Source organism: Patagioenas fasciata, chromosome 16 (assembly GCF_037038585.1).
Source record: "Patagioenas fasciata isolate bPatFas1 chromosome 16, bPatFas1.hap1, whole genome shotgun sequence".
Lineage (NCBI taxonomy): Eukaryota > Metazoa > Chordata > Aves > Columbiformes > Columbidae > Patagioenas > Patagioenas fasciata.
In genome coordinates this window covers 2,091,132-2,110,218 of record NC_092535.1, presented here as the reverse complement: position 1 = coordinate 2,110,218, position 19,087 = coordinate 2,091,132, and the positions used below count along the sequence as shown (strand labels likewise).

General features: G+C 50.1%; 2 protein-coding genes across 2 annotated transcripts in view; one reads left to right on the top strand and one right to left on the bottom strand.

The window, feature by feature from the left end:
* MYH7B (myosin heavy chain 7B) overlaps positions 1-4,705 on the top strand; it is a 29,075-nt gene extending 24,370 nt beyond the window's left edge. The window contains exons 32-43 of the mRNA XM_065849542.2: positions 259-455; positions 865-1,214; positions 1,683-1,807; positions 2,096-2,211; positions 2,339-2,531; positions 2,614-2,817; positions 2,925-3,050; positions 3,170-3,340; positions 3,551-3,655; positions 4,019-4,114; positions 4,264-4,401; positions 4,589-4,705. Of these exons, the coding sequence (XP_065705614.2) occupies positions 259-455; positions 865-1,214; positions 1,683-1,807; positions 2,096-2,211; positions 2,339-2,531; positions 2,614-2,817; positions 2,925-3,050; positions 3,170-3,340; positions 3,551-3,655; positions 4,019-4,114; positions 4,264-4,401; positions 4,589-4,597 (1,830 nt within the window). The 3' untranslated portion in view covers positions 4,598-4,705. The remainder of the gene's footprint in view (positions 1-258; positions 456-864; positions 1,215-1,682; positions 1,808-2,095; positions 2,212-2,338; positions 2,532-2,613; positions 2,818-2,924; positions 3,051-3,169; positions 3,341-3,550; positions 3,656-4,018; positions 4,115-4,263; positions 4,402-4,588) is intronic.
* Positions 4,706-4,971: 266 nt separating this feature from the next.
* The window catches only part of TRPC4AP (transient receptor potential cation channel subfamily C member 4 associated protein), a 34,339-nt gene continuing 20,223 nt past the window's right edge, over positions 4,972-19,087 (bottom strand). The window contains exons 10-19 of the mRNA XM_065849545.2: positions 16,728-16,859; positions 15,983-16,041; positions 13,516-13,617; positions 12,234-12,317; positions 11,800-11,890; positions 11,083-11,223; positions 9,554-9,662; positions 9,280-9,392; positions 8,841-9,047; positions 4,972-7,591 (exon numbers count right to left, since the gene is read on the bottom strand). Of these exons, the coding sequence (XP_065705617.1) occupies positions 7,454-7,591; positions 8,841-9,047; positions 9,280-9,392; positions 9,554-9,662; positions 11,083-11,223; positions 11,800-11,890; positions 12,234-12,317; positions 13,516-13,617; positions 15,983-16,041; positions 16,728-16,859 (1,176 nt within the window). The 3' untranslated portion in view covers positions 4,972-7,453. The remainder of the gene's footprint in view (positions 7,592-8,840; positions 9,048-9,279; positions 9,393-9,553; positions 9,663-11,082; positions 11,224-11,799; positions 11,891-12,233; positions 12,318-13,515; positions 13,618-15,982; positions 16,042-16,727; positions 16,860-19,087) is intronic.

The following is a 19,087-nucleotide window of genomic DNA, read 5'->3' as shown; positions in this document are numbered from 1 at the left end:
TGAGGCTGCTGGGGTTTGGCTGATCTGAGGGGCTCAGAGAGACACAGATCTCAGGGGATGGGACACGTGTCACACTGTGACAGTGACCTGGCTTCTTGGACTGGGGAGGTGGGACGGAGCTGCACACAGGAGCCCCAAGGGCAGCTCTTAGCCTGGAACAAACAGAAGTTCCCTCCTGCTGCCCCCAGTCCACGTGCCATGGCCAGTGTCCCAGAGCCTGGGGCCAGCGGCTCCTCTCATGAGCTCTTGGTTCCTCAGAGCAAGAACGCCCTGGCCCATGCCCTGCAAGCCTCCCGCCACGACTGCGACCTGCTGCGCGAGCAGTACGAGGAGGAGGTGGAGGCCAAGAGCGAGCTCCAGAGGAACTTGTCCAAGGCCAATGCAGAAGTAGCCCAGTGGAGAACCAAGTATGAGACAGATGCCATCCAGAGGACGGAGGAGCTGGAGGAAGCCAAGTGAGTCTCAAGCAGGAGTCAGTTCCTCGCAGGTGGCAGGTTTCTGCTCAAGAATGGGGCTTTCACTGGAACAGGCTGCCCAGGGAGGTTGTGGAGTCTCCTTCTCTGCAGACATTCAAACCCGCCTGGACCCCTTCCTGTGGAACCTCAGCTGGGTGTTCCTGCTCCGGGGGGGATTGGGCTGGATGAGCTTTCTGGGTCCCTTCCAATCCCTGACATTCTGGGATTCTGTGTGATTGATTCTGTGTGATTGATTCTGTGTGATTCTCAGACCCCAGGGTGAGACTGCACCCTCCGTCCTGAATTGAATTTGAGGCTATTTTGGGCAGGTTGTGGCCGCCTCTCCTTAGAGCAGTGGGGTGGGATGACACGTGGGATGAGAGCACTCATCTCCTGCTGTCCTCGGCAGGAAGAAACTGGCCATCCGGCTGCAGGAGGCGGAGGAGGCAGTGGAGGCTGCCCACGCCAAGTGCTCCTCGCTGGAAAAGACCAAGCACCGGCTGCAGACAGAGATCGAGGACCTCTCGGTGGACCTGGAACGTGCCAACTCAGCCTGCGCTGCCTTGGACAAGAAGCAGCGCAACTTCGACCGGATCCTGGCGGAGTGGAAGCAGAAGTATGAAGAGACCCAGGCAGAGCTGGAGGCGTCACAGAAGGAGTCGCGTAGCTTGAGCACAGAGCTCTTCAAACTCAAGAACGCCTATGAAGAGTCCCTGGACAACCTGGAGACCCTCAAGAGGGAGAACAAGAACCTGCAGGGTAGGTCTGGACTCAGGTTCTCCCCACACTGTTGGCTCCCCAGGGCAGCCCATGACTCCCCTGTTCTCAGCTATGAGGTGGGACGGGGGTCAGGCCTGTAGGCAGGGAGCAGACACCACCTGTCTGCTCCCCAGTTTGTCCTGGGGGGGATGCCACAGCCCAGCCGGGAAGCCAGGACGTGTCCTGCCCTCTCGATGGGCAGTGTTACCTGGCTCTTGTTTCCACATGGTATATGTTTTGCTGCCATGAGTGCCATGGCTGGGGAATGTTGCTGTTTTGGGGGTGGACAAGCAGGTCTCCACGAGTCCTTACACCTCTCCCATGCCCCCTCCTTCAACCAGGGCACAGGGGAACCCACCAGGGCCCAAGCAATGAGGGTGGTGCCTGTTCCCCAAGCACAACCTCGGCTGCTTTCCGAGGGGCTGTGGGGACATGGGCCCTGACCAAATGCCCTTCTGTCCCTGCCAGAGGAAATCGCTGATCTGACCGACCAGATCAGTATGAGTGGAAAAACCATCCATGAGCTGGAGAAGCTGAAGAAAGCCCTGGAGAGTGAGAAGAGTGATATCCAAGCAGCTCTGGAGGAGGCTGAGGTGAGTCTGTGTTCCCACTGATGCTCGCGCATGCCTGCTGCCCTCAAGAGCCCCTGTCCCACCAGCAGCACCGGTCAGGAGCAGGGACACACCGTGCTGCAGGGTGACAGTCCTGAGCTGGGCTGCAACCCCTGGGCCGTGCTTGTGGGGGGTGAGAAGTCCCAGCGGGGCTCTGGGGTGGCTCCACCTGCTCATAGCGCAAGGCTGGGGGCAAGGCCAGGCTGGGCTGGGTGTCTGGGGAGATTTCCACCCCCAGGTCCACCTTCTCATGGCTGCTGCTCTCTCTAGGGAGCGCTGGAGCACGAGGAGAGCAAGACGCTGCGCATCCAGCTGGAGCTGAACCAGATCAAGGCTGACGTGGACAGGAAGCTGGCGGAGAAGGACGAGGAGTTTGAGAACCTGAGGTGTGTGCTGGGAGGGGCCAGGCTTGGCCACCGCTGTGGGGACAGAGCTGGCACCATGGCCCTGACAACACTGCTCTGGACTGGCTGTCCCTTGGGGGTTGGGGCTGATGCATCGTCCCTCCCGCAGGCGCAACCACCAGCGCGCCATGGACTCCATGCAAGCAACGCTGGATGCAGAGGCCCGTGCCAAGAATGAGGCCGTCCGGCTGAGGAAGAAGATGGAGGGAGACCTGAATGAGATGGAGATCCAGCTCAGCCACGCCAACCGCCAGGCCGCTGAGTTCCAGAAACTGGGCCGCCAGCTCCAGGCCCAGATCAAGGTTGGGCAGCCGCGGGGTGGGATTGTCCCTGCTGCCAGCCCCAGCTCCCTCCCGTCCCCGCTGACCCCGTGCTGCCCGGCAGGACCTGCAAATCGAGTTGGATGACACGCAACGCCACAACGATGACCTGAAGGAGCAGGCGGCCGCCCTGGAGCGCCGCAACAACCTGCTGCTGGCGGAGGTGGAGGAGCTGCGGGCAGCGCTGGAGCAGGCGGAGAGGAGCAGGAAGCTGGCGGAGCAGGAGCTGCTGGAGGCCACCGAGAGGGTCAACCTGCTCCACTCCCAGGTGAGGGACCAGCAGATCCCAGGTCTCCGCTGGCACTGCGGAGCCAGGAGTCTGTCTGGCAGTGGTGAGCGGCCGGTCCCTTTGGCACTGCCCTGCTCTGCCTGCAGAACACGGGCCTGATCAACCAAAAGAAGAAACTGGAGACCGACATCTCGCAGCTAAGCAGTGAGGTGGAGGACGCAGTGCAGGAGTGCCGCAACGCTGAGGAGAAGGCGAAGAAGGCTATCACGGATGTAAGAGCGTGGTGGGGATGGTGCTGTACGGGTTGGTGGATGGGAGGAGAGGGGGTCTTGGATCTTGTGGCAGGGCTGCCTGGCCTTGCGGTGATGCCTCTGTGCTCTTGGCCTTGCAGGCTGCCATGATGGCCGAGGAGCTGAAGAAGGAGCAGGACACGAGCGCACACCTGGAGCGGATGAAGAAGAACATGGAGCAGACCATCAAGGACCTGCAGATGCGCCTGGATGAAGCGGAGCAGATTGCTCTCAAGGGGGGCAAGAAGCAGATCCAGAAGCTGGAAGCCAGGGTGAGAAGGCAGGGGGAGACCCCTGGTTGTGCCCCCCAGCAGTGGGCTTCTGGCACTGCCCTAGCCCTCTGGGGCCAGGCTGGGCCACAGTGGGGCCCTGGGCAGTGAGGGACAGTCCCCAAGGACCTGCACACCTGGGCCAGCTCCCAGCCTTTGCTTGGGGTGGTTTAGCCTTGGTTGTGGCTGCTCTGAGCCTCTGTCCCCCCACAGGTACGGGAGCTGGAGGGAGAGCTGGACGCGGAGCAGAAGAAGACGGCCGAAGCCCAGAAGGGCATTCGCAAGTATGAGCGGAGGATCAAGGAGCTGAGCTACCAGGTACAGTGGTGCTGGGCACAGGACCAACCCAGCAGGACTTGACCCAAATCTCTGTGTGCTCAGATCCTTGTGTTACCCAACACCACACTCAAGCCCCCTGGCTTCTTCTGGGCTCCGTGCTGGGACTGACAGGAGTGGGAGAAGCTTCTTTCTGTCCCAGCATCCCCCCCACTCTGTGGCTGTGTCCTGCCCCTTTGCTGGCACCTCCTCAGCAAGGGACTGGGGGACCAGGGGACGTGTGGCCGGTGGCTGCTCTCTGCGTGAAGGGCCCTGGCACCAACGGGACTCCGGGATAAAGGGATAGGGGCAGCTGGAGCCGGGGGGTTTGCTGGGGTCCTGCTAACAGGGCTGGGGCACTTGCAGGCTGAGGAGGACAGGAAGAACCTGACACGGATGCAGGACCTGATTGACAAGCTGCAGAGCAAGGTCAAGAGCTACAAGCGGCAGTTTGAGGAGGCGGTAAGTGCCCGTCCCCACTGTGCTCTCCTGGGGCAGGGGACAGCGCTGGCCTTCCCCAGGGCTGCCGCGGGTGGCTGCGAGGGACAGAGGTTGTGAGGTGGATGCGGGGATGTCCTGGCTCTCCCCTCACCCTGTCCATGGCTCTCCAGGAGCAGCAGGCCAACTCCAACCTGGTGAAGTACCGCAAGGTGCAGCACGAGCTGGATGACGCCGAGGAACGCGCCGACATCGCCGAGACGCAGGTCAACAAGCTGCGCGCCCGCACCAGGGAGGTCATCGTCTCCAAGGTAAGGCCACCGCCATGGGGAGGGGACAGCTGGGCAGGGGCTCCTGCCAGCCCTGGAGCCACTGGCCACATCCTGCCCAGCGCTGCTGTCCCCTCCTGCCACTGCTGCTGGGACGTGAGGGGTGGCAGAGCTCTTGGCATCTAGAACTGGGATCTCACCAAAGCCCTTTTGGTTTGTTTCTTTCCAGCATGAGTAGCAGAAGCCCAGCTGCCAGCCCTGCCCTGTCCCCAGCCGTAGTGTGGTGGCACATGGCTGCAACAGTCACTGCCGGCTTTGCACTGTGTGAATAAATGTAGATCTGCAAGGACTTGCTCCGTTGTGTCTGTCAGGGGGTACATCACCCACAGCCTCCCCTCACCCCGCTCCAGTGCCCCGGATTGCTCCAGGCTTTAGGCAGGATTTGGGCACGTCCTTCTCCTCTGAGCTGAGCCAGGGCAGGGGTGGATCAGAGCTCCCTGCACCTGCTACTCCTGGGGAGAACACCACAGCCCCCAACTGCGGTCCTGCAGGGCAGAGGGAGGGTTGCTGCAGCTTTGGAAAACAGACTGCAAAGAAAGACATCTCCACTAGTTTCTTTAAAATAAATTTCTTTAATAGTTTCCATTTAATACGTTTATTTGCAGTTAGTAAATTGGCATTAACCTGGGCAGCACAAACCTCAGCAGTCCACGGGGACAGTGCAGACTTCAGAAGTAGTTGTTAGTGACAAGGGTCCCACCTCCCCTCCCCTGTCCCAGCCCTCTGCCCCTTCCCCTGAAGCCAGCACCACGCAGGACACGTCCTCCCCGTGCTCTCCAAAATAAGACAGAACAAGGATGAAGGACAAGAGCTGTCTGGTCCCTCTCAAGATTGAGGCATCTGGTACGTGACCCTCTGCTGCCAAAGCCTTTCCCCAGGAGCCCAGCGCGCTCCCTCCTTGGAGGAGCTGCCGTGGGTTTGGTCCCTGTGCCACCCACCTCGGTGAGGACTCAAAGTTCACCGCGCTGCCCTGCAGGGAGCCGGGGGCAGAAGGCAGGATGGCGTGGGAGCAGCTGGACCCAGGGCCAAGGGAGTTTGGCCCCTAATTGTATGTTACATAAATACAGAGATGGAAATGAGACTCTGCAGGTTTATAGCAGCAATCGTTGGATGCACCAATTAACTAGACTATGGAAAAGGCATCCCTTAACTTAAAAGCCTTTTAATTTGAAGCATTTATTTTAAGTGTACATCTATTACAGTTGAGAAGAAGCAAAGATACACCAAAAACACAAATACCCAGAACAAAAAAAGTACAGATGAGAAAGAAATCAGCTCAGGGGAGGGAAGGGGCAGGGGGGCGACCTGATGAAGAACATAGAGTTGCAGCTGCTGTGGTGAGGAGCTCCCTGACACAGAGTGCGACCAGGGTGATGTCCCTGGAGCAGGGCAGAGGCTGCCCAGGGGATTCAGCCCCCCAAGGAGGGAACAAGCATCCCCCGGAGCTCCTGCAAGGCTCCAGGTTTCTGCACAAGCTCAGCAGCTCCAACCACCCCACAAGCACAAGCGAAGTACAGACTGCAAGTCCAGAGCAGGACACCTGAGTGTGAGAGGTGAGAGTGGAAGGGTGACATTCTGGGAGCACGACCTGCACCCGTGGCTGGAAGCCTCATCCAGGCCCTGGCACAGGGATCCTCAGAGGGGGTTTCATTCTGCTGGCAAAGATGAGAGACAGAACCCAACAGCTCTGGGACATCCTCATCACCAGGCCCTCTCCAGAGTCTGGACAGAGCTGAAGTCAAATCATCTCATCAAATAAGTTAAGAAAATCTTTTAAAAATTCAGATGCATGTCTCAAAGAGAACTCTGTTCTCTTAGCTGGAGCTGCAAGACGTGTGTTTTTTTACTCAAATGCAGTGGCTCAGAACTTCAGACTATTTCATTCCTGGGAATCTGACTGTCTTAGAGCAACAGAATTAACGGAGCGGACAGGACACGTGCAGGTTTGGCAATCAGGACGGCCAAAACCTGATTCCCCCGTGCCAACACATCCTACAAAGTTACTTTTAACCAGGAGCGTTTATTCCCAGCATTTAACACATTCTGATTAAAACAGGCCAAGGAAAAACCTGACACCTCCAGTAAGTATTGCACTTCAAGATTAACGTGTGTGTTGATATTGAGGACTGAAAGCAGAGACTGACATCAGACTTCCAGGCAAAGCAGGTTAGCAGCAAGAGCAATGGTCCTGGACAAGGATTTTAAAACCAAATTAGTTACCCAAGAAGGGACAAGCCGCAAGTTTAAAAAATTAGTACATTTTAATGCTAGTGCTCCGTGAAAAAGCCGACCCCTGTTGCAATTCCACCACTGCTGAAATGTCTCTGTTCTCCACAGCGCTGCAAAACGCCTTCAGGTGGGAAGGATCTGCAGGAGAGACAGGAGGAGCAGAGGTTCTCTCCTAATGCACAAATTGAGTACCAAATGATCCAAAAGTAGATGGTAAAGAGGTGACTGGAGCTGGGGCTCTCAGGAATTAAAAGCACACACACGCACACTCACTCTAACCAACCCTGACCCCCCGATTCCAAACCCCGATGGAGGAGTGAGGGGAGCCCTGGCGGCGGCTCTGCCCATGGCTGGTGTGTGGGGGTCCCAGGCAGGCTGGCTCCCGGACCTCACATTTGGAGGGCAATTCCTGTGCTTTTTGACTTGCTAATTCTGGTAGCCACGAGAGACAGTGACAACTAAATTGGTACATACAGAGTGTCCTCATCTGTCACCAAAAAAACCTCTGACCAGCCACACTGGACTGGGACAGAGGAAAAATAATAATAAAGAGGCTGCTTTTTGCAGGTGAATATTTTTATCCCAGAAGAACTGGAAGATACATCCCTGAATGTGTTGCCCAGAGAGCTTTCAAAGTCTCATCCACCGGAGATAGGAGATGGGGGCCGGGAGGGGGCTGGGGTTTTGACAATGCTCCACGGTTCCAAGCCGCACACGCACACACACACTACACAGCGTATCCCTGAAAATCCACGGGCTGCGAGGTACCCTCCAAGCGCTGTCCATCAGAAGCCAGAGTGAAGAATTACTCCTCAGAAAAGTCTCTGTCAATGTCCATATACGCCTCGTCAATGTAGCTAACTATGGCACAGGGGGACGTCCGGTCGGGACTGAGCAGTATAGATACAGTCTCTTTCCAGTAGGTAAAACTAATACATGAGCTCTGTGGGAAGAGATGAAGAGGCTGGTTAACGTGGGCCACAGGCACCAACACGCAGCAGAAGACACATCCCAAAGCATGGAGCAGAGAGAAGGGAAAAAAGCGACACCACCCAGCGAGCCTGTGTGGGCAGGCAGGACTGCGCTGAGCCCTCCACACACATGAGCCCAAACTGTTCCTTTGCTGTCACAAACTGACACCACGGTGCTGCAGATCGAGTGAGTCAATGCTGGCAGCCGCTCCCAGGGCTGATGCAGAAACAACACACCCTCCCTGCTCCCATCCCTCCTGTGTCATTCCCTTAAGGCCAAGAGGCTTCTCCACAACACTGCAGCCTGGTTGGGGTTGAAGGGACCTCTGGAGATCCTCCAGACCAACCCCCCTGCTCACACAGGGTCACAGAGGAGATCACACAGGGTCACAGAGCAGATCACACAGGTGGGTCCAGGGGGTTTGAATGTCTCAGAGAAGGAGACTCCACACCCGCTCTGGGCAGCCTGGGCCAGGCTCTGGCACCTCCCAGCAAAGATATTTCTGCTCATGTTCAGATGGAGCCTCCTGTGTTCCAGTCTGTGCCCGCTGCCCCTCACCCTGTCGTTGGGCACCACTGAACAGAGCCTGGTCCATCCTCTTGACACCCACCCTGGAGATATTGATCAGCATTGATAAGATCCCCTCTCAGCTTCTCTTCTCCAGCTGAACAGCCCCAGCTCTCTCAGTCTTTCCTCATAAGAAAGATGCTCCAGACCTCTCATCATCTTTGTAGCTCTCTGCTGAACTCCCTCCAGTAATTCCTTGTCCCTCTTCAAGTGGGGAGCCCAGAACTGGACACAGTACTCCAGTACTACCCAAAGCCTTTACACACCAGACAACTATTTCCACCCCACCAGTGGCCCAAGACACAACATTACAGCAGCGTGTGTGCACAGGGACAGGCTGGTTAAGATGCTACAACTCAGCTGGGAGCTGGATTCTGTCCTCCCTCCGCATCCCCGTGCTGCCCATCTCCCCAGCACTGCTGCTCAGAGCCACTCAGCACCGCCAGGTCTCACTTCTTGTGAATCCTGTCTGCACAGAAACCCAGCACCTAAGCTTGTGGTAGCCTGACTGTGTAGAGAAACTCCAAAGAAAGCTACACTACAGGGAGAACTTGTTCCCTTCTACCCTTCACAACCTCTCACTCCCCACTTTCACCAGGTGACTAGTAAACAGTGCTATGAGTGATTCTTGCTATGGGAAGAGGTTCACGTACATTTTCTAAGCAGGTGCTGTCTTTATCCTTGTTGAGGTAATGCTGTTGCCAGAATCGCAGGAGACTGTGGAAGTTGTTCAGGATGAAGCCTGGGTATTTTTCTGTATATTCCATTTGTTGCAAAGTGCGCAGATAAAAAGGTAGCTTTTCTTTTCTTCGAGCCAGCATTAGGATAACTAAACTTGTGTTCAAACAACTGACGTTTTCCTAAAAGTAAAAATGACACAGTAGGTCAAACTAAGGAACAAACAAAGCTGAGACATCGCTTGTGCACATGCCCTTACAAAACATGCTCACGGTAAGCACGCAGAGGTGCTCTTAAATATATTAAGAAAGAAGGGACATGGGTCTTCTCAAGAGAAGCCGGGTTCCTCCCGGCTCCCAACCCATTGCTGTGCAGTATCAGCAAGTTATCTGCAAAGTTATGTCAGCTCTTTACCTGTGTAAGTGTCTGCACGTGAATAATATTAATGAGACGGAAAAGAAAGGACATCCTCATGGACATCTGGGACATATACGATAACAGGCGGCACTCTGACAGGACTTCTGCGACTGCAGCAAAAGGAAAAAGACAATCACCAGGTGCTTAATGTTCAGACACTGGTCCAAGTAATCTGGCAACAAGGTGGCATTCTGCAAAATTTTCAAGGCTCAGACTTAAAATAAGCATTATAATTACCAAACACATGCACCCACCATTTCTTGCTCTTTACCTTTAGCATCAGACTGATTCTCAAATCGGTCCAGGGACAGCGTAATGCAGCGAACAAGCATGTTTGAGTCAACCAACGAACTGTTGATCTGATTTAAAAATATCTGAAACTAAAGAGAAATACTTCTTAGAGTTGCATTCAAAAATAAGTGAAAAAAATTAATCCTGCATGAACACTCATAGATGAGGTCTGGCAGAACAGCATTTCACACCCTTTTCAGAATCTGCATGGCCAAGAGAGGTACTAAACTGTTGGCACAAGGGGAACAGGGCAGTGAGCCCAGGCAGGAATTGCTACGCACTGGGTTTGGTGAGTAGGGCAACAGTAAGTGTTCTCCAGATTTTTCAACACTGAAAGAGTTCAGTTCCTGAAGGTTATTGGAGAAATTGCCTTGAATTCTGAGCACAAGCACCTAAACCATGCGCTTCAGCAATATAAAGAATCATAGACAAGGACAACTTCCCCTTCCTTTCAAAATACTGCCAAAATACTCAGGTCTTTACCTTTTTGTTACCTCTAATGAGAATAAGAGGTGATCCACACTCCTGGGCCTGTCACAGCCAGTCCAGGCCAGCACTGGCACTATAGGCTGCCCAAAGGTCCCTATAGCAAGTACTTTAAAAACCAAAGTGGTGCCAAGGTTCTGGCACCACTAAAACCTATTTTGAAGCTGTGTCCCTTCAATGAGACCAAGATTTCATATGTTATTCCTTATGAAAGAGGGAGATGAGACAATGTGGCCGCTGGACTCTGTAGTCCCTCCAGCTACACTTATTTTGAACAGCAGATAGCGCTTGGGAGGAATACAGCAAGGGATTCATACAGAATGAGAATCTTTAAAAGTAACAGATCAATAAGTAGGAAGCACACAAAGTATAAAGACAGATCCTCTAGAATGTGAGTTTATTTTCCAGAAAACAACCTGAAATTGAATACATCTTGCTTATAAATTGATCTCTGCTTCTGTTCTCCAAGGTCTGACAGACCTAACAGCAACCAGAGAAAGATGCCAGTAACGTGAGCAAGAGCATGACGGCATTCAAAACCTACCCAACAGCTGATGTTATATGCACAAGAGCATGAAATCACTTCGCATAGAGCTGCCCATTCTCAATCTACATATGCAACTAAGTTTTATAGGCAATTACATCAGCCATGACTTCTTAAAATGTCTGTAAGTTCAAATAACATCAAAGATAGTATCCAATATTAAAGCCATCTCCGGGAAGAACTGCCCCCTCCTGAGCTCCACAGGAAATGTTCTGCCCTTCTGAGCCCTGACCTCAGAGCTGCCTCATCACATCACAGGGCAACGTTTTCTTCATAGATCAGCACTTGCTGACACAAACATCTGGAAGCACATCTGGAAACACGAGTGTACACAGCACACATGCTTGGGAAGAGATTTTGGCAGCTCACTCCTGCACCAAGCTCAACGGTCACACCAAAATCAGTAAGCGAACCTGAGTTTTAGTGCTACCTTTGGTTCCAAGAGCGTGTAATTTGACCCACTGGGGACAAATATTTACCTTCTCATCTGTGTTGATGTATTTGTTGAACCTCTTGAATGCATCAATATTGAATTTCATCAGTTCTCCCAGAAGGTCAAAGTAACTCTGGAGCACATCTCGTGATTTGCATTCACTATCAACAATGCAGTAGAGAATATGCTGGCATGGAAAGAAAACATGTTATTGCCACAGTTTAGCCCCAGGCAGGGCAGCAGTACAGTATAGACTGAGTATAGTCTAGGGCTGAGCTCTACTCTTTAGCGACCAAAGACAGAGCCCAGGGAATGGCAGAAGATGTGCTGGGGAGGGTCAGTGGGACATGAGGAAAAGGTTCTTCCCCCAGAGGTGCTGGACACTGAACAGGCTCCCAAGAAGCGGTCACAGCCCCAACCTGACAGTGTTCAAGAAGAGACTGGACAGCGTCCTCAGACACACGGGGTGAGCTGTGGGGTGTCCTGTGCAGGGACAGGCACTGGACTCGATGATCCTGTGGGTCCCTTCCAGCTCAGGACACTCTATGGTTCTGCTACATGAGCCTCCCGGGGATGCGGGCTACCCAACCGGCCACCCCACACCTGGCAGCCACAAGCAGAACTCACAGATACTTTTCATGAATTGTTCTATTCTGGGTGAATACTTAGCACTACATTTTAATCCTAGTTTGAATTACAGGTAAATCCTTCTTGATTGCTATGGAGATATGTTACAGAGGAAGCTTGCCGTATACTTCATTACCTCCAGGAGTCCTCTCTTTAGCAGGAACATCTGGTCTGCATAGGAGGTGGTGCCTCGCAGAAAACTTTCAACGGCCCTTGCTTGCCAAAACCTGGGAAATAGAATAAATGAAGTTTTCATTTTGGAGCAAGGGGAGTATTTTACTACAACTACAATATAAATCAAATTTCCTAATCGGTTTCGCTCCGGTCTGAAGCTGGATTCAGACCTGTTAATCCTGCAGAAAATCACAGATGGTGGTGGGTACAAGGTCCAGCGCCAGCTTTGGCATCATCCCTCACCTGGGCCAAGTGCAAACAAAACCAGACCTTTTCACAGTTTATGATTTCACAGCTTCTGATTTTCAAGCATTTTCAACTGTTGTGAGCTGTATGAAAACCAACTGGCTTCCCAGTCAACCCAAACCAGCGTGTTAAAGCACAAAGTGAACCCACCTGAAGGAGGATTCAGCTGGTTCCTTCTTCATGACCTGAAGCAGCCTGGTCAGCAAACCTCTTTTCCCATCACAGACAAGACTCCTAGAGCACGTGAAGATATTACAGTATGAGTGGAAGGGCTGGCAAACACAGACCTTGTCGAACACTGAATCCAGTCTCTTCTCCAGAGCTTTTAATAATCACAATCCCAGTATTAGATACACAGTACAAATATTCATTAACTTCCATTACTAGTTCTATCAGTGGAAGAATTCTCCTCACTGTCTTGAGTAAAAGTCTCCAATACCTGCAACACGAATTCCAAATAAATTCTAAAGAAAAATTAATCATTTTCTCCCCAAATTTTAATGACTTTAGGATGAGAGAGATGAGAAACTCCGCAGATTGGAAAAAGCTGTTTATACGCTTGATCCGCTTCCTTTCAGCATGCTAATGGTGAACTTCTCCCCCTAAACACCTACTTCTTTTCAAACAAAGGCAGAAAGGTACCCCTGCTTAGAAAGAAAGGATCCCAGTAATACAGACACCATTTCTTCCCAATTAAGCACAGTATTATGATAATTATAATCTAGAAATCCTCTTAGAGAACTCCCTTTTGAAGCGAGGTAAATCTGCTCGGTGCAGACCAGGCTCCTGGTGATACTCTGGGAGTATCCTGACAAACAATTCCACAATGTTTCACCTTGTGAGGTTTGTACATCACAATCGTGTATTGAAAAGCGTATTAAATCCAAATTAGCAGCCTAACAGATACTCAAACATAACACTAGTGATTCTGTAAGTGGTTTAACATGTTAATCTAACTTAGCTTATTCTAGTTATTAGCTGCTCTTAAAAAAAAGACTGAGCAGACTCCCATCTGTTTATACAGACTGGAAACGGACATTATGTTTGCACAGACTGCTCCTGAATCTCTAAACTGAGATTTTTTAGTAGCAGCAGCTCACACATTAGAGGGATCCCAGTTTATTTTCCAGGTCTGTAGTGAGAAAGGCCGGACTAACAACCAGGCCCAGCAGATCATAAGGAAGCCTGGGCCATGAACTCAAACCTCTCATTTTAGGTGACTTTTGCTCTTGAGGCCTCTTACTCTGAGCACAAGCACACTAAGATTTGCTAATGACCACGAATATCACACAAACCTAGAGGCTCCCTGCTCAAACACGTCACTGAAATTAAAGCAAATGTGGTGGACAGAAGGACCTCAAACGAAAGAGGTGACAACAAACCTGCTTGCAAAATACCAGGAGCTGCGAGCTAAACCCCCATCCCTACTCACCTGTCTGTGTTGACAACTGCATCCACTTCAGGGATGTTGGCTTTATGGGAGATGGCGCTCAGCTCGTTAAGCTCTTGGCTGTTTAAAAGGAGATACTTGTTCCTACAGCAAGACAGGAGGGGAGTAGGGGAGAAATACAGGATTAATTGATGATGTAGATGAACATGAAGAGCAAAGCCACCCGCCCACAAGCACTGTTCACACAGTTTTTCTCCGCCTTACAGTGCCCACGCTCTTTATCAGGAATAAATCTCAGTTAGAAAGTACAAATTACAAAAAAAAAGTACTCAATCATCCTGGTATTTTATTACTCTGAGGAAATTTTATTCTGGAAATTTTTAAGTTGTTCATAAAATGAAGCAAACAAAACAGGAATGGATATAAACCCAAGGGATTAGCGTGAAATGCTTTATCAAATACTGAACTTTTCCTAACAAAAATCAATTAATTTATCTGTAAAGTAAATTAAAGGCACAAGTTTGATGAAGTAGAAAGGTAACCCAGAGGTTCCCTTTGACAAATCCCCTGTTACTGCCAGCAAGTGCCCTCAGAGCCCTCCTGCTCCAAAGTGCTCAGAATCAGACAGCGAGGGTGTATTTATCTACAGCTGTCTGAAAGGAGCTTGGAGCCAGGGGGGGTCGGGCTCTGCTCCCCAGGAACAAGCGCCAGGAGCAGAGGAAACGGCCTCAAGTTGCGCCAGGGGAGGTTGAGGTTGGATCTGGGGAACAATTTCTTCCCCAAAGGGCTGTGGGGCATTGGAACAGGCTGCCCAGGGCAGTGCTGGAGTCACCAGCCCTGGAGGGGTTGGACAGAGATGAGGTTCTCAGGACATGGGGCAGTGCCAGGAGTGGGTTAACGGTTGGACTCAATGATCTTGAGGGTCTTTTTCAACCAAAATGATTCTATGATTCTATTTTAAGGAAACCTAAGAGAGCCCAGGATGCATGGGTGAGTGTCGGGGTGTACAAAGAGAAGCTATTCATCAAAACATAGTAACTACACAGAAGTTGAATTATTATAAATGCAATGGGGATGCCCTATTGCTTCAACCACTGTCTGCTGGATCAGTGCCCCGTGAGGCTGTCACGCCAAGCTGCCTTTGACCTGGATCAACACCAGGTTTCTCCAATGAACACGCAGCCTCTCTTCTCCATGCAAAACAGTTCTAAAAGTTTGATTGACACAGTTTTACTGAAGTTAACATTAGTACACAAGTAGTTCTCATCGTGCCCTCAGCTAACTCAGCTTATCTGTGATTTCATAGAAAGTTCAGGGAATTATTTGTTTAAAAGCCCAAAGCAGATTACACACATTCCACTTGCTCAAATGCTTCAGCAGAAATCTGTTTTCTGTTTAAACACGCCTGAGATCTTTGTAGCAGCCACTTAAGTAGGAACATTGTCTAAAGAGATTTTATTGGAAAGCCTGGAGTGATTCCTGGGCAAACAATGCCTTGCATGGAAGGTTTACAACAGGATAGCCTTCCCCGCTCTTAAAGCCAATACTCCCCAATCCAAGAGGCTGATACTTCAGTGTGTATATCTCACAGTACTAGATAAAACCCACACAAAAATATCACCCTGGCACTATGTGTGATATGCCTCATGCAGACGTTTGTAAGGAACAGCACAACATCTTACAGGCCTGAACTAGAGCAACAGGACTCTGACAGAAGGCACGACAGGATTCTGCAAGTGAGAACAGAGCAACAAGTACCTCTGGCCCAGCAGCAAGGAATTAAAAAAACCCCAAAGCAAACCCCAAACAAACAAAAAAACCCCACAAAACCCAAACAAAATCCCAAACAAAACCCCAAACTACCACCACCAAGCAAACTGCATCATCCTTCAACTACTCCAGCAGACTCAGCCTTCATAAGAATGACTTCTGAAGGCAAATTAAGCTTTCTTCCTAATTCCTGCCTAGCTGACAGATAATTGTTCCACTAACATTTTCCCCTCCATTTTAATCAGGTCTTCTCCTTTGCTGGTATTTAGCAAGCAATCATATCTTCCCGGCCTTTTCACAAAGGCAAGAGAGTATTGATTAACCTTCAGAGGAATGCTGTCTTCCACCAGCCTTTGTTTCATGCTTGTTACTCTCCAAATTAAACCTGAACACGTCCCCACATGCTCTTGTGAGCACACGCTGCCAACTCTCAAGAAAAGACAGATAAACAGCATCACGAACGCTGCCTCCTTATTTCTTCAGCCAGAAAGTGTTAACTCATCACATAAATGTTGCTGTTTGTTTCAACTTGAAGCAAAATGGGCTAATTTTAATAACCAAGATACTAAGCCATGCCCACCCTCAGCCTTTTCACAGCAGGAGCTGAATGGAGTTTAAGGACCGCAGGACGCTGTGTTCGCGTGGAGTCTGCACTGTGCTTAGGGCAGATGCTCCAAGTGCAACCATGCGAACAAAACCACCAAGCCACAATCTACCTACCACAGCTTTTCATACTCACTCGTGGTGATCGCTAAAGCTCTGAAGAAGCCTCAAGAACTGTATCTTTAAAGTAATGTCCTAAAAAGAGAGAAGAAAGGTCAAAAAAGTTTGCTTGAGTATGTTTGGATCTCTTTTGTTACCAGGTTGGTGTGACACAGCGGAACTGAAAACCTGTCCAAACCAAACCCATGTGGACAGCACAGCAAGTCAGTTGCAGGAATGGAGAAGGCTGGACTTTGCAGACTTCCCAAACTACAAGTGGAGGTTGCCTCCAAGCCTGTGCATTAACAGTTAATAACTTCTCATTGCAAAGGCAAAAAAGCTCATCACTGTATTGAATTTAGAACATCTAGGGTTGGAAAAAACAAAAACACACACACAAAAACCAAAGCCACCGCAAACCCCCCAAGAACCCCAACCTCTCAAAAAACCTGACTGCAAGCCATTTTTGGTTCTGTGCTTCTCCTTGTTACAGACCCCCTAGCTATAATTTCCTGAAGTTTTGGTCATCTTCTACCTCTGGCCTTCGAGGATCACAGAATGTACCCCCGTCCCAGTCCCTGAACTAGGAGAGAGGCTAAAATTGCCACCTGCTAAATCGTTAGTGTGAGCCGAACACAAAGACTTCAGTGAAAACAATAATTCGCAAAAAAACAAATGCTACGACACCTGAATTCATTTGTTATACAAGCACCCAGTTACTCAATACAGCTCCTCAGAATTACACAGTAAGATAAAAATTCAGAATGAAAGAAGTTACTCACTGGGCTGCAATCACAATTTTGGTTGTGTCCATGCAGAACAAGGGCTGACGCCGAATGCTTTCTCCAGATCAGTTTGTCGAACAAGTTATTGAGGCCAGGGATCAGTTTGAACTCCGCTATCATTTTATGAACCTGGAAAAAAAAAAATGCATACTCATCTGCTGCAGCCTTGAATACGCATATTACGTAGCCTGGTAAAAGATGGGCACAACTGTGTCATTCTCTGACAACAGGGAGTGAATCCTTTTATCAAACAGCACGAGTTGTGTTAACACACACACTAACCATGGTGTATCGTTAGAGTACGTTCCATTTGGTGGACATGGATAGAGAACAGACATTTGTGGGACTCACATCAGCTGTGGGCCTATGACGAGCACTGTCCCTGGAGACAAAGTGCAAATTAAAACCATGTGTGACTGGGAAGTCCAACATGCTGTAAAAATTAAGTGCCCAAAACAGTAAAGGACATGCTCCTTAAAATCAAGCCACCTAAATTATAACCTACGTCATCCCCACCACACAGAATTTTAACTAGCAGTGTTTCAAGCATATCACTCCATTTGGTTTTATTTCCTCAAACACCTGAATGAATAAAAAATATCTGAAGTCAAAGCTATTTTAGAGGTTTTAATTCTTGTTCATGTTCGCAGTGTAGCTGATGGTCTTGTACATTGCTCTTGGCTGTAGCCACCAACCTTCTCCAGCTACTCAGGAAGATTGCAAAGCCTGGAGTCCTTCGGTGCTCCCTTACTTTAAAATGCTCTCGTATACATGGATCTAGTCACAAGCCTCCAACAAAACCAGCTCTGAGGATGCTGTCCGAACAAAGCACTCCCTGTACTCCCCCTCCCTCAGTGGCCAGCATGGCAAAAACACAACAGGATGAACCCAAGTGTGTGAGCTGCCTGCAGGAGCCTCAGCCCCCTGCTAAAGGAGGAGCAAACCTATGCTCAGTGTTTCAACTCGTGAATCCGCTCCTTTCCATACCAAGCATCATGTGTTTATTCCAAATGATTCATCCCTAATTTCAAGTGTCTTCAGTTTACTTTTAGCTTGCTTAATTCTAAGTTCTCACCTGACAGCTGCATGACGAAGCCACTGAGTCACAGTCACTGCCTTGGGATCATGCTCCCTCCCAGACCCCAAACTCATTACACCTACTCAGCTCGTGGCTGCCAAGACCATCCCTGTTCTATGTTCATCCTTCAAACTCCTTTGATTTTTTCCTATTGTTGCCCAGCTTCACATGAATTGCTCTGCTGCTTTCTTACTACTAAAACTCTTACGATTTTTTATTGCGTGCAGTTCGACTCTTTACAGCAGGAGCAAGTAAATGAGCTGATTGCCTTTCACCACGATACAGATGTGCAAGACAGCCTAGAAAAGTCTATAAGGAGCGTAATTTAGGGTGTGACCATAATGAGAAGGAAGCAGACACGGGTCTGCAGTGAAACACCATTTATCCCCAACGTGGCAGCAGGTAAGAGCCAAGTTGTCAATTTAAGCAAGTTAGTCAGCAGTCAAGTTTAAACCAAGGATTTAGAGTAAACATTCAGCAGCAGGTTGAGTTTATTAGGAAGCTGTATCATGCTTCAAACACCAGACCATTATGCTGATGACCACAGGGGACTGAAGCAGGTTTGTGATGCCTTTTAGAAACTCTATGTAAAATTACTCCAATATAAAAACCAGTAAGACCTTTGGCTGCTCAGACTGGAAGACCAACAGCACAGATCCTGTGCTTTTATTCCCCCCCAGAAAGAGACACCATTGAGCAGCTGAAAGGCTTCTCAGCGAGAACACTACTGCAGACACCGCTGTCCCCTGCATGTTGCAGTTTCCAGGTAGAACAGCTCGGCTCCAGTTCTCAATCTGATGGCTTCTCAGAAAGGGAATGAATCCACATCAGCCACACAAGTCTTCGAAAGGTTTACATACATTAAGGAATGAAGGATCTATCCCGTGTTTCAAAGGCAGTGGATTTCACAAAAAGGGTGGCATGTAGACAAAGCAGGAATGAAATCTTTCAAGAATTCAATTCCAGCCCTGGAGAACAAGTGAACTGACTGCCAGCTTTATCCTTAGACGGTTTCCCCATTTGCATGGATGAAGCAGTGGCAGAGGCAGCATAAAAAGTTGTTTTCCCAGGAAATGTTTAAAGAAGTCTGCTTCAAAGCCAGCTGATTCAGCAGTGCGCCTTCTACCTTGTCCCATTCAGCAGTGCAGCGCTAGAACTGACCCAGGGACGCAAGGAAACCAGCACCTCCAGCTCCCCAAAGAGACAGCAGCAAAATGAGCGCAAGCTGCAGGGAGTGTCTGCGGTATCTATAAAACTGCATTCCTGTGGTGAAACCAGG